Here is a 13590-nt window from a genome sequence, read left to right on the forward strand (position 1 = left end):
CTGAGTGGGCCAGCTCGAAGGGCCAACTGTACACTATATCACAATAAATAAAAAAAGATTTGTCTTCTTTTGCACATTGGTTGTTGTCAGTCTTTGTTATTTATAGTTTTTCATAAATTCTGTTGTATTTACACTATTCGTCCCCCTTCCCTCCGGAAGAAGGCTCAGGAGCTTGAAGACTCGTACGGCCAGATTTGGGAACAGCTTCTTTCCAACTGTGATAAGACTGCTGAACGGATCCTGACCCAGATCTAGCCCGTACCCTCCAAATATCCAGATCTGCCTCTCGGTTTTTTTGCACTACCTTACTTTCCATTTTTCTATTTATGATTTATAATTTAAATTTTTAATATTTACTATTGATTTGTAATCCAGGGAGCAGGAAGCACAGAATCAAATATCGCCGTGATGATTGTACGTTCTAGTATCAATTGTCTGGTGACAATAAAGTATAAAGTAATAAGTTTACTTTGGATTTTGAAGAGTAAAGGTGCAGTTATACAGCATCTTTCCCAACCTCACTAGAGCCCAAAGATTTTCACATCTAATCAAGTGCATACTTTTAAAGTGTGATCCCTGTTATAATTAGGGAAACACAACAGTGAGTCTGAAAGAATGTAGTAGACCCCTACAAACAGCAATGATATCAAGTCAAAGTCAGGTTAATTGTCATATGGACAAATACATGTATGCACAGGTGCAATGAAAATCTTACTTGCAGCAGCATCATAGGCACGTAACATCATATAAGCAGCATTCACAAGAAAAACATTAGCGTCAATTATAAACAATTTTACCAGAAAGAACACAATTAGAACAAAAAAAGCAAAGTTTATTTTAATGCAAAGTGATCACGGTGTTGCTATACTTTAGTTTTAGGGTTTTGATTATTAACCAGGAAATCTGTATTGCTGATGTTCATTAAGTAATTACTATTGGCCATACTTGTCCAAAAAGCGGCAATTAGCGCATAAAATCTTGAAATTCCCATGCAGTTAGCCTCTGTATTCTCATGTAACAGGAGACAACAATGCGTCACTCATCAATGTGAAATATGCAAGCATAGGTCACTGGGAGACTTTCAAAGCTGAAGCAGGATTTAGTTTGTTTTATGGTAAATGTTAGCATCTTGGCATTTTGTTGTACAATGAAACATGATCTCTTTCCTTTTTGAAAATGTTAAATCCAGTGCTTTGGACTAGAATCATGCTGTACAATGTGTTAATTTATTTTTGTAGTAGGTTTTGCTATTTAAAACAAAGACAAGGAGAGGTTTGTCGTTGTTTTGCACATTTGCACCATGGCTCATTTTTTGCAATAACCGATGCAGAGGGATCATTATGGTGGAAAAATTAAACATTGCACACGGCTGTAAGGTTAGTTGATTCCCTTGCATTCATACACTGACCACCACTTGCCCTGGTCTTGGCCTGTCCTTTCATGCCCAAGTATATGATCTTGTGTTGTATTAAATTTCATTTACCTCAATTCAATCAAAATATTACGACAATGTAGTTTTGTTCTCACACGTTCAAGTGCTCAATATTTCATTTTGAAGGCAGCTGGGAACTTCCTGCAATATTTGATGCATTACTCCTTGAAAAGGCACAGCTTTCACTCTTCATGTATTCCCTAAATGCCACTCGGTAGATCAGAGATGCCATGCATAAGCATATTTCCCTTCTACAGAGCACATGGTACTCATTCCTCTTCTGCAAGTGTATCAACATGCATATCCCACACACTCTGCTCCCACTCACTCACCTACTCATTGTAAGCAAAGTTCTACAGCATTGCACAGATAACTGACTCCAAGGAGATGAATGAAGACAACAGGGCCCAGACCAGACATTGTCATTTGTGATCTGTCAGCAGAGCAGCTCCAGGTCTGGAGGTTGAGACAATGGTGTAGTGTCTGAATGCCAGCTGATCATTGCACCATTGCCTACCCAGTCCTCATGTGCAGGGTTTTAAGGGCATCAATTAAAGCTCTCATTAGACTCCCAGACAGAACAGTAACCCACTTATCCATGCCCTACAGCTAGCCATCCCCTTTGGTCTGTCAAAAGCCCACAGCAGTAATATGAACTTCCAGTACCTAATAAATTGGCCACTGACTGTATGTTTGTGGTCTGCTGCGGTAGCCCATCCACTTCAAGGAACAATGTGTTATGTGTTCAGAAATGCTCTTCTACACACCACTGTTATAATGCATGTTTCTTTGAGTTACTGTTGCCTTCCTGTTAGTTTGAACCAGTCTGGCCCTTCTCCTCTGACCTCTCTCATTAACAAGGTATTTTTGCCCACATAACTGCTTCTCACTGGACTTTTTTTTTTGCTCTGTAAACTTTAGAGACTGTTGTACGTAAAAACTCCAGGAGATCAGCAGTTTCTGAGTTACTCAAATCTGGCACCCAGAATCAACCATTGCACAAAGTCACTTATATCACATTTCTTCCCCATTGTAATCTTTGGTCTGAACAACAAATAAACTTCTTGACAATGTCTGCATGTTTTTATGCATTGAGTTTCTGCCACATGATTGGCTGATGAGATATTTGCATTAACAAGCAGGTGCAGGTATACCTCATAAAGTGGCTACTGAGTTGATTATTATTTCATGTGTTTACTCCTTGCTTGTTCTGCTGTTGCAGTATTATCACAGTCACTTCTAAGTAAAAGACACAAATGTGAGATCTGCTCTAAATTGTTTGACCCCTTCTTTATATGCAGAATCTGTTTCTGATCATTAAAATGACACCAGTATTAACTCAAAAGGAAAGGAACCAGCCTTCTAGTAGCCAGAAACAGACACCCAGGAGGCATTTTGATATACCACTAAGATATCAAACCACATCTGTCATTCTGGTGCGGCACTTTACACTCTGTGATTCCCCTGTCCATTCATCCCTCCCAGCAGTTATCCCTGAAAGTGGCAGAAGTGCCACACCTGTCCGTTAATTTTCTCTCTCACCCCCAAACCCTTGTTTCCAGGTGAGGCAACAATTCACATATTAATCTGTTGAGTCATCCGCTGTATCCATTACTCCCGGTACAGTCTCCTCTACACTGATGAGACCTGACGTAGATCAGGAGACTGCTTTGTCGAGCACCTCAGCTCCAAACACAAAAAGCGCAATTTCCCGGTGGCCAACCATTTCAATTCCTATCCCCATTCCATTGCATGTTCGTCCATGACCCCCTTTACACATCCATGGGTGTGTTGGTTGTTAATGCAAAAGACACATTTTCACTATGTCTCCATGCACATGCAAATTTGAATCTGAATCCAGGTACCCTGGCTTCTTTCCACATCTCAAAGACATATGGACAGGCCAGTTATTTGGCCTCTGTAAATTGAGCCCCTCGTGCATTTGTAGGTGGTAAAATTTGAGGAGAATTGGTGGGAATGTGAGGAGAATAAAGTGGGTTAGTGTAAGATTAGGGGACTTGATGGCAAGAATCATTTCAATAGGCTGAAGGGCCTGTTCTGCACTGTATCATTCTATGACTCGAAAACAAATAAAGAGGAATACACAAAATATTACCAGCTTTTGTTTCTAAACGAAGGCGAGTAACATAAACAAATGGGGCCTCTTTGATAAATAAGAGAAAATCTGCAGATGCTGGAAATCCAAGCAACACACACAAAATGCTGAAGGGTCTCGACCCCAAATATCGACTGTACTCCTTTCCATAGATGCTGTCTGGCCTGCTGAGTTCCTCCATCATTTTGTATGGGCCACTTTGACAGGCTAGTGTCCTTGGCTTAGTGACTCTCAAGACTCCTCTCGACTCAGATGTGCATACTTCTGATTTCCAGCGTTTTCCTGATATCCATGAAGCATGCAGGCATAAATATCCAAAACATACTGGCATAAGCACTGCAGCTAACTAGCAGTTCCTTAGGGAACCGCCAGCTGGCATCATGTTGAGGCCCATTATTCAGCTGAGAGGTCCAGACAGGATGTGTCATCTCTATAGATTTTCTCAGAGTTTAGTCTTTATAAATGTGCTTATTGTTTTCCCTCTTGTTAGACTCCCAGCTGGCTAACTTTGTAATCTAGTAATGCAGTATCGCCATTGGTATCACAGCCGAGGCATCCAAATGGAGGAGAAGCACTCACTATGAACACAGTCTGTGGATCTTGAATGTTGCCTGAACAGCCCACAGTCAGTCTCGAAGATGCTTAAACAGCCAAGTGTTCCTTGAAGGAGTAAGCTAAGCAACAAACTAGTATGCTATGCTCCTAATTATATTCAAACTGTTCTAGATCAGTTTTGTGTGGTGCTTGGAACTCCAACATTAGACTGTATGGATAGAAATACAGCAAAATATCAGGCATGTTAGGGAGAGAGAGAGCCTGTGGTATGTCGAATACCGGGTGAACAAGTAGTCTTTGGGGTAACTGCAAGTCTGCGTCTTTGCTCATGCTTGAGTGCTCGGTAGCGGGTGCCAATGCCTTTTTTTTGTCGAGGGGGAAGGGGGGGATTGTTGCTTGCTGCCACTTATGTGCGGGAGGGAGGGGAGCTGGTGGGGACTTTGGGGTTCTAACACTTAACTGTCATTCATTCTTTGGGGACACTCCTCTGTTTTCGTGGATGGTTGCAAAGAAAAAGCATTCCAGGCTGTATATTGTATACATTTCTCAGAGATTAAATGCACCTTTGAAACCTTTGAATTGTGACCAGGAGTGCCTGGTCCAATTTTGTAATGAGCAATTTTATTTAACAATCACTGCACATACATCCTGATTCAGAGGTTAAAAAAAAATCATCTTTGAATAAATAGCAGCTAAACAATACTAAGCAATCCAAATTCCGGACTGCAGTAATTGACTTACAAATGATATTTATTGTCCTAAACTGTGTCTGATTTCCATTTGCACCATGAAATCTTATATAGATTTCCCCCGCCATCCGAAGGTAGAGCGTTCCTATGAAACGGTTTGTAAGCTGGAATGTCGTAAAGCGAAGAAGCAATTACCATTTATTTATATGGGAAAATTTTGTGAGCGTTCGCAGACCCAAAAATAACAAACCAAATCATGCCAAATAACACATAAAACCTAAAATAACAGTAACATACAACAATCGGCAATCATCTCTGATCTGGGCTGACATTTACATGCCGGGTGGCACCTAATTAATTAGCTTGTTTATTTCGGCTTTTTTCTTAAAGATGTGCTGTGTGCCTCCCAGCTACTGCTTCATTCTCCGCGAATCGGTATCTATCTGCGGCCTGGGGTTTGGGGTGGTGGGACACTGAGGTGTCATCTCATCGTCATCTGTTTCCATTAGGGCAGGCAGCTCATCTTCTCCTAGGACTGCCCGACTCGATGTCGAAGATTGAGGTTTGTCGTCTGCTGTGGCTGATGTGGAAGGCTTGCTTGACTGCTTAGCCTCGTGCATTTTTAGATCATACAGTTCTTTGTAAGCACTCAAACCATCCTGCAAATATGCCCTAAACTGATGCATCCTTTCAAAATTAAAGTCCTACTTTATCATTACAGCGAAAATCTCACGCAGTTGCTTCACGTTCAGCTCCTGGACGACTTCACTTTCGGTACTGAATTTGGTTTCGATTGTTATCCTTTCCTCTTCCAATTGCATCAGCTCTTCATCTATCAGTTCTAGGTCATGGGATGCCAAAACCTCTTCAATATCATCTTTGTCAGCTTCCACAAGCCAAACTCACTTTGTCCTTATTTCGTTCACGACGATCGAAACGCTTAATTATGTCTAGTTTTACGCTAAGTGTAACACCCTTACGAGCTCTTTTAGGCTTTTCCAATACCTTAGAACTCATCTTGCTAACGGCTGCTCACAGGCACGTGCTTAAGCAATGCCGGCGAGAATGCCGTTCCGAATCCGGAAGAGTGCGGCTGCTCGGGGTGCACGCTACTTTTTTATTGCGCAAGGCTTGTTTTTCACGCACTGCCTTTCTTCGTAACAGTGAAAACATCTTCTGTTATCGAAAACAGGTAACTAATGTAGGTCTTTCGTAACAGTGAGGTTTCGTAAAACGAATGTTCGAAAAGCAGGGGACACCAGTATAAGATTCTGAAAACAAATGAGATACAAGTAACTTTGTATACTTAATTTGAATTACAATAGAGAATTTTAAAGATGTTTTTCTATTTAGTTCAATTAATAGATGTTTCTCACAATGTCACATTAGCAGGATTTTAAAGAAAATATATGCTTACATTCTGCAGTACTAAATTAGTGTTTTATGTGAGATTATATTTATTTGTGATACTGTATACTTGAGATCCTGACCTAAGTTTAAAGAGCACTAATGTTGTTATATGTAACTACAAATAAATTAAAAGCTACTGTTGATTTTCTCAAACAATCTTTTATCTCAGGAAATACTTGCTCTGAAAGCTCACATCCTGTAGCTAATTCTTTGAGATGCAAATACAGCTAATTTATACAGAACTCTGTATATCTTTATATAACAAATATACTTCCCTTGTGACTAACTGCAATTATTGGGACTATTGAGGAGTGCAGTGTGGGAGAAGACATGTAAAACCAAACAGATCTGTTTTTACCCACTTAACTGGGTGGAAATTCAGAGCTTCTGAACACAGGCTTGTACTCAGATAAGCGTTCACCAGGATTTTGCATGTATTGGGGAACTTCAGTTATAGGAAGAGGTTAGATAAGCTGGGTCTTTTTTCTTCAGAGTGAAAGAGGTCGAGGGGGATCCTGATGGAGGTATATAAAATTCTACTCATTTCATGAGTAGATTGTCAAATCCTTTGACCATGGTAGGCATGTCAAAAAACAAGAGGTTTACAGAGAAAGGAAGGAGTCTTGAAAGATTTTTTTTAATGCATGGAGTAGTATCATGACAGAAGAGATTGTAGAATCAGACACAATCACCATGTTTAAGAGGCACTTTAACAAGGATACTTTTCTAAAGTGGACAAATGGGATTTGTCTACATGGACTAAAAGGTCAGCATGTACATGGTGGATCAAAGGGGTTTTGCTGTACAACTCTATAATCCTTGGGACATATGTACTGTATGAAAAAGCATCTGGTGTTTTCCAGGCGTATTTGACGAATAAACTCTTCTCGGGCTTCAAGCCAGGTACAGGTATCGATTATAACCAACGTTTCTATGACAAACTCTGCCATCTTCTTCAGGGATGATGCCTGGGTAAGTCTAGCCCAGCAGTACCCCGTCATCATTTCAACACTTTCTATTGTTCTTTCTCAGACTTTTACTTTGCAGTAAATGTAGCCCAGTTTTCCAAACTTGTCCCCAATATCATATTCTATAATTCTAGTGAACCTAAGCTGCACTCGTTCATGGAATCATGTGCTTCTACCATCCATTTCATTCCATCTTTCATTTAAACAAGGTTCTCAACAAAGTTATCATTTTATCTCACCTCACAGAACTTGCCCTGATGGTGAGATGGTTTTGTCCATTCTGATGGTGAGGCCATCAGTCTGGACAAAACAGAGGCCTTATTTCACAGCCTGCTCCTGGAATCAAGGCTGAGCTGCTTTCCATCACCATCAAAGGCATAACACAGGGGGTAGGAAAGGAATTTAAATACCTCAGCAGTGTCATCTCCTGTGATGGTTCCTTGGATAAAGAGATCAATGTGAAGTTCTGGGCCACCTGTGACCACGTGCTAAACCAGCACAATAGCGCGCCTTGGGTAAATTTGCTCACAGCAACTTAAGGCTGATTTATACTTGTGCGTACGGGCTACGCCATAGGCCTGATTTATACTTCTGTGTAGCCCTATGTCATAGCGAGCATGCATAGTTGTGTCTGTGTCGCTCTGCAATTCACCGCCAAAATGCTAGTTGGCGGTGGGGTTTCTATGTCACTGTGTTGAGTTTCTTCATGAGAGACATAACAAGGAAATGCATTTCAAATATTTTTGAATGTCAGCAGGTAGATTTGACAATTTGGTTCATCGTCTCCAACCATTTATTTCGCATCAGTGTACAGACGTGGCAGAGAAAAGCAACCAGAAATGCGTAGGAGGAAATGCGATGCTACCAAGCTGACCAATCACAGTTGTTGTGGTCTGCACGTGAGTTACATTTTTGAGGAGGTGCATGTCACCCTACGGCATAGGGTACGCGGTACCCACGATGTACATTTGACGCAGAAGTATAAATTGAGCTTTAGAAGATAGGTGGCACGCAAACCTGGAGACCGCCCAAAAGAAGAAAGCAGCAGCAGCAACGGCAGTGTCTACAGTATCAGGGTAACTCCCTTTTCCCACTGATAATGTCTATGTTGTTCAAGAATTGACCTCTTAAGTCACCTCCGCAAACACATCAGACGTTCTGCACAAACACAATTGTCTTTGTCGAAATCAACGGACTACCAACACAGTGTCTTTGCCTAAATGGAAAATAATGTCCCTTTTCACTTAGATTATTGAAAACATTGTTCTCCATTAACAAAGACCACTAATAATATTCCATTGATTATGGAAACATAACGATAGATTGATAAACATTGATCACATAAAGGCACTCCTGCATCCACTCTTCAAATCAAATGTTTGGGCTAATAATCATGGTTTAAACATTTATTGCATATTTGTTACCACATGAAGCAAAGCAGCCTAACTTATAAGTTTGTGGAAGCCATTGGACAAACTCTAAAGTGTCGAAAAGTGACTCATTAGTCAGGGAACAGACAGGAGATTCTGTGGACGCAAACGGGACACCCAAATGGTATGTTGCCTCCCAGGTGCCAGGGTCAGGAACATCTCAGATCGTGTCCGCAACATTTCGGAGAGGGAGGGAGAGCAGCCAGATAGATGTCTTGGTACATATTAGTACCAATAACATAGGAAGGAAAAGCAAAGAGATCCTGAAAAGAGAATTGAGAGAGCTAGGTAAAAAACTGAGAAGCAGGTAGTAATTTCTGGATTGATGCCTGTGCTATGTGCCGGTGAGGGTAGAAACAGGATGATTTGGCAAATTAATGTGTGGCTGAGAAGCTGGTGCAGGGGGCAGAGTGTCAGGTTCTTTGATCATTGGGATCTCTTCTGGGGGAAGTATGACCTGTTCAAAAGTGATGTGTTGCACCTGAATCTGAGGGGAATCAATATTCTCATGGGTAGGTTTGTTAGAGCTGTTGGAGAGGGTTTAAGCTAATTTGGCAGGTGAATGGGAACCTGGGTGAAGGGATTCAGGATATGACAGATGGTAAAAAAGCAAAGATAGTGTGCAGTCAAATTGTCAGGAAGGACAGGCAGATTATAGGACATAATGGCAGCCAACAGGGTGAGTAACAGTGCATTAGGAATGTAGAATCACAAACGGTAGCAAATGTAGTACTCAAAGTGTTATACAGGTGTCCGCCGCTTTTCGAACGTTCGCTTTACGGAACCTCGTTGTTACGAAAGACCTACATTAGTTCCCTGTTTTCGCTAACAGAAGGTGTTTTCACTGTTACGTAAAAAGCAGCGCGCGAGAAAAAGTAGCACGCGCCCCCAGCAGCCGCTCTCCCCGGATTTGGAACGGCATTCTCGCGAGCATTGCTTAAGCAAGTGCCTGTGAGCAGCCGTTTGCAAGATGAGTTCTAAGGTATCGGAAAAGCCTAAAAGAACTCGTAAGGGTGTTGCACTTAGCATAAAACTAGACATAATTAAGCGTTTCAATCGTGGTGAACGAAGTAAGGACAAAGTGAGATTGGCTTGTGGAAGCTGATGAAGATGATGTTGAAGAGGTTTTGGCATCCCATGACCAAAAACTGATAGATGAAGAGGGAAGGATAACAATCGAAACTGAACACAGTAGCGAATGGACCGAAAGTGAAGTCGTCCAGGAACTGAACGTGAAACAACTGGGTGAGATTTTCACTGCAATGATAAAATACAACTTTAATTTTGAAAAGGTACATCGGTTTAGGGCATATTTGCAAGATAGTTTACAAAGAACTGTATGATAGAAAAATGTGCAAGGCTAAGCAGTCAAGCATACTGTCGTTTTTCAAGCCTTCCACATCAGCCACAGCTGACGACGAACCTTGACCTTCGACATCAAGGCAGGCAGACATAGAAGAAGATTACCTGCCTGCCCTGATCGACGATGAGATGACACCCCAGTGGTCCCAACCTCTGGGCCGCGGACAGATACCGATTCGTGGAGAATGCAGCGGTAGCCGGGAGGCACCCAGCACGTCTTTAAGAAAAAAGCCGAAATAAACAAGCTAATTAATTAGGTGCTGCCCGGCATGTAAATGTCGGCCCAGATCAGAGGCGATTCTAGCAGTGTGTCAGATATTGAAGGGTGTGAGGGAAGAGAACTGAGTGCAGTTACTATTACAAGGGAGAAGGTGCTCAATAAACTAAAAGACCCAAGGATACCTAAGTCACCTGGACCAGATGAACTGCACCCTAGGATTCTGATAGAGGTAGTGGTACAGATTGTGGAGGCATTAGTAATGATCTTACAAAAATCATTGGATTCTGACATGGTGCCAGAGGACTGGAAAATTGCAAACGTCACTCCACTCTTTAAGAACACTCCACTCTTTAAGAAAGGATGAAGACAACAAGAAAGAAATTATAGACCAGTTAGCCTGACCTCAGTGGTTGGGAAGATGTTAGAGTCAATTGTTAAGGATGAGGTTATGAAGTACTTGGCGACACAGGACAAGATAGGACAAAGTTAGCGTGGTTTCCTTAACGGAAAATCTTGTCTGACAAACCTGTTGGAATTCTTTGAGGAGATTACACATACATTAAATTAAGGGGATACTGTGGATGTTGTAAATTTGGACTTTCAGAAGGCCTTTGACGAGGTCCCACACATGAGGCTGCTTACCAAGTTAAGAGCCCATGGGATTACAGGAAAGTTACTGACATGGTTAGAGCATTGGCTGATTGATAGGAGGCAGTACATGGGAATAATAGAATCCTCTTCTGTTTGGCTGCCAGTGACTAGTGGAGATCCACATGGGTCGATGTTGGGACCACTTCTTTTTATGCTGCATATCAATGATTTAGATGACGGAATAGATGGCTTTGTTGCAAAGTTTGCAGATGTTACAAAGATTGGTGTAGAAGCAGGTAGTGTTGAGGAAACAGGTAGGCTGCAGAAGGACTTAACAGATTAGGAGAATGAGCAAGAGAGTGGCAAATGAAATACAATGTTGGAAAATGCATGGTCATGCACTCTGGTAGTAGAAATAAATGTGCAGACTGCTTTGTAAATGGAGAGAAAATCTAAAAATCTGAGATGCAAAAGGACTTGGGAGTCCTTGTGCAAAACACCCTAAAGGTTAAATTGCAGGTAGAGTTGGTGGTGCAGAAGGCAAATGCAATGGTAGCATTCATTTCAAGTGGTCTAGAATACAACAGCAGGGATGTGATACTGAGGCTTTATAAAGCACTGGCGAGGCCTTGCCTTGAGTACTGTGAACAGTGTTGGGCTCCTCATCTAAAAAAAGATGTGCTGGTATTGGAGAGGGTTCAGAGGAGATTCACAAGGATGATTCCAGGAATGAAAGGGTTAGCATATGAGGAATGTTTGAAAGCTCTGGGTCTGTACTCGCTGGAACTCAGGATGAGGGGAAATCTCATTGAAACATTTCGAATGTTGAAAGGCCTAGACAGAGTAGATGTGGAAAGGGTGTTTTCCTTGGTGGGGGAGTCTAGGATAAGAGGGCACAGCCTCATAGAGAGATGTCCATTTAAAACAGATGCGGAAAAATTTCTTTAGCGGGGGCTGGTGAGTTTGTGGAATTTATTTCCACAGGCAGCTGTGGAGGCCAGGTCGTTGGGTGTATTTAAGGCAGAACTTGATAGGGTCTTCATTGGACATGGCATCAAAGGTTATGGGGAGAAGGCCTGGGAGTGGGGCTGAGGAGGGGAATAAAGGATCAGCCATGATTGAATGGTGAAGTGGACTCGATGGGCCAAATGACCTAATTCTGCTCCTATGTCTTATGGTCTAAAAATGGCAAGTGACTCAAAGTCAACTTCTCAAATGTAGTTAAGACCTGCTTTATATTTCATGTGATCTTTATGCTGTTTTTTAGTGGTAGATTCTTGTGCGTGTGAAGTTAATCTAACATTATACACCACATGACATCACTATACATGCAAGTAGTTCCTCTGCACCAACATGGTATCTGCAAAGAACTGGAGAATGAAAATGGCCATCCAAACACTGATGATTGGGAATCTCCATTCTGTAGTCCTTGCTGGCTATATAGCGCTACCCTAAATATTCCATTCCCAAACCTTCCAAAACATTTATTCTTTAAGTAGCATTTACAAAGAGAAGATATAATTGAACATGTTTTTGAAGAGTTTAAAGTGGTCTTTACTACTTACTTCTCAACTAAATCCACTTTTAATCGTGCAAGTTCAGACATCTCGGGAAAGGAGATAAATTTCCAGGCCAGTGGGTTTTCTTTTTCCCTCACAGTGACCTCTTCAATCTATTTAATAAACAGAAACATAATTTTCAGTAAATCACAATGAATCACTATAATGTGGATTTATTGGTGCTATACATATATGAATATGAAGTCAACATCAGATGTTCATTATGTTTTATTTGTAGAACTTAGCCTTTGTTTCATGAAAAATGTGCCTATATGTAACTCTACAGCAAATCAACAAATTATCTGACTACAGGGATAATGCAGCTAAGTTCATAATTCTTTTTATCACAATAAAAACTCTTATCAGTTCATAACTATGATGATTTTACTGCCATATGAAACTTAACAGGTTTAATGTAGAACCTGAATGTCACCATTTCTTCTACACAGTTAATGCCGGTGTGGCTGTAATAGTATTAGGTTTGCTGACTGTGAAGTTCTAAACTCAAACAATGATCTTAAGCCCTACCCAGTTATAGATAGTTATGGGTACCCTCACCAGCTAACAAACTAACCTAAACACAGTTCATTTATATTTAGTGACACACTCCTCAGGAGTTTGCAAAGATTCGGCATGAAATCTAATACTTTGACAAACTTCTATAGATGTGTAGTGGAGAGTACATTGACTGACTGCATCACAGCTGGCATAGAAACATCAATGCATTTGTTGAACAGAAAATCCTACAAAAAAAGGATATATGGCCCAGTCCATCATGGGTAACACCCTCCCTATCTTTGAGTATATCTACATGAAATGCTGTTGTAGGAAAGTATTATCCATCATCAGGAACCCCTGGTACCTAGGACATGCTCTCTTCTTGCTGCTGACATCAAGAAGGAAGTACAGAAGCCTCATGACTCACATATGAGGTTCAGGAACAGTTATTACCCCTTAACCATCAGGCATTTGAACCAAAGGGGATAATTTTACTCATCTTCACTTGCCCCATCATTGAAATGTTCCCACAACCAATGGACTCACTTTCAAGGACTCTTCATCTCACGTTCTCAATATTTATGCTTATTTATTTATTACTATTTCTTTCTTTTTGTATTTGCTCAGTTTGTTGTCTTTCACACACTGATTGATTGCCCAAGTTGGTGCAGTCTTTCACTGATTCTGTACTGATTACTATTCTAAAGATTTATTGAGAATGCCTGCAAGAAAATGAAACTGAGGGTTGTATATTGTGACA

At 41.1% G+C, this 13590-nt stretch overlaps 1 protein-coding gene across 1 annotated transcript in view; it reads right to left on the reverse strand.

Annotated features, from left to right (window-relative positions):
* cabcoco1 (ciliary associated calcium binding coiled-coil 1) overlaps positions 1 to 13590 on the reverse strand; it is a 111291-nt gene that overhangs the window by 69137 nt on the left and 28564 nt on the right. The window contains exon 2 of the mRNA XM_063071162.1: positions 12339 to 12445. Coding sequence (XP_062927232.1) covers positions 12339 to 12445 — 107 coding nt within the window. The remainder of the gene's footprint in view (positions 1 to 12338; positions 12446 to 13590) is intronic.

This window comes from Mobula hypostoma, chromosome 19 (genome assembly GCF_963921235.1).
Source record: "Mobula hypostoma chromosome 19, sMobHyp1.1, whole genome shotgun sequence".
In the NCBI taxonomy this organism is placed as follows: Eukaryota; Metazoa; Chordata; class Chondrichthyes; order Myliobatiformes; family Myliobatidae; genus Mobula; species Mobula hypostoma.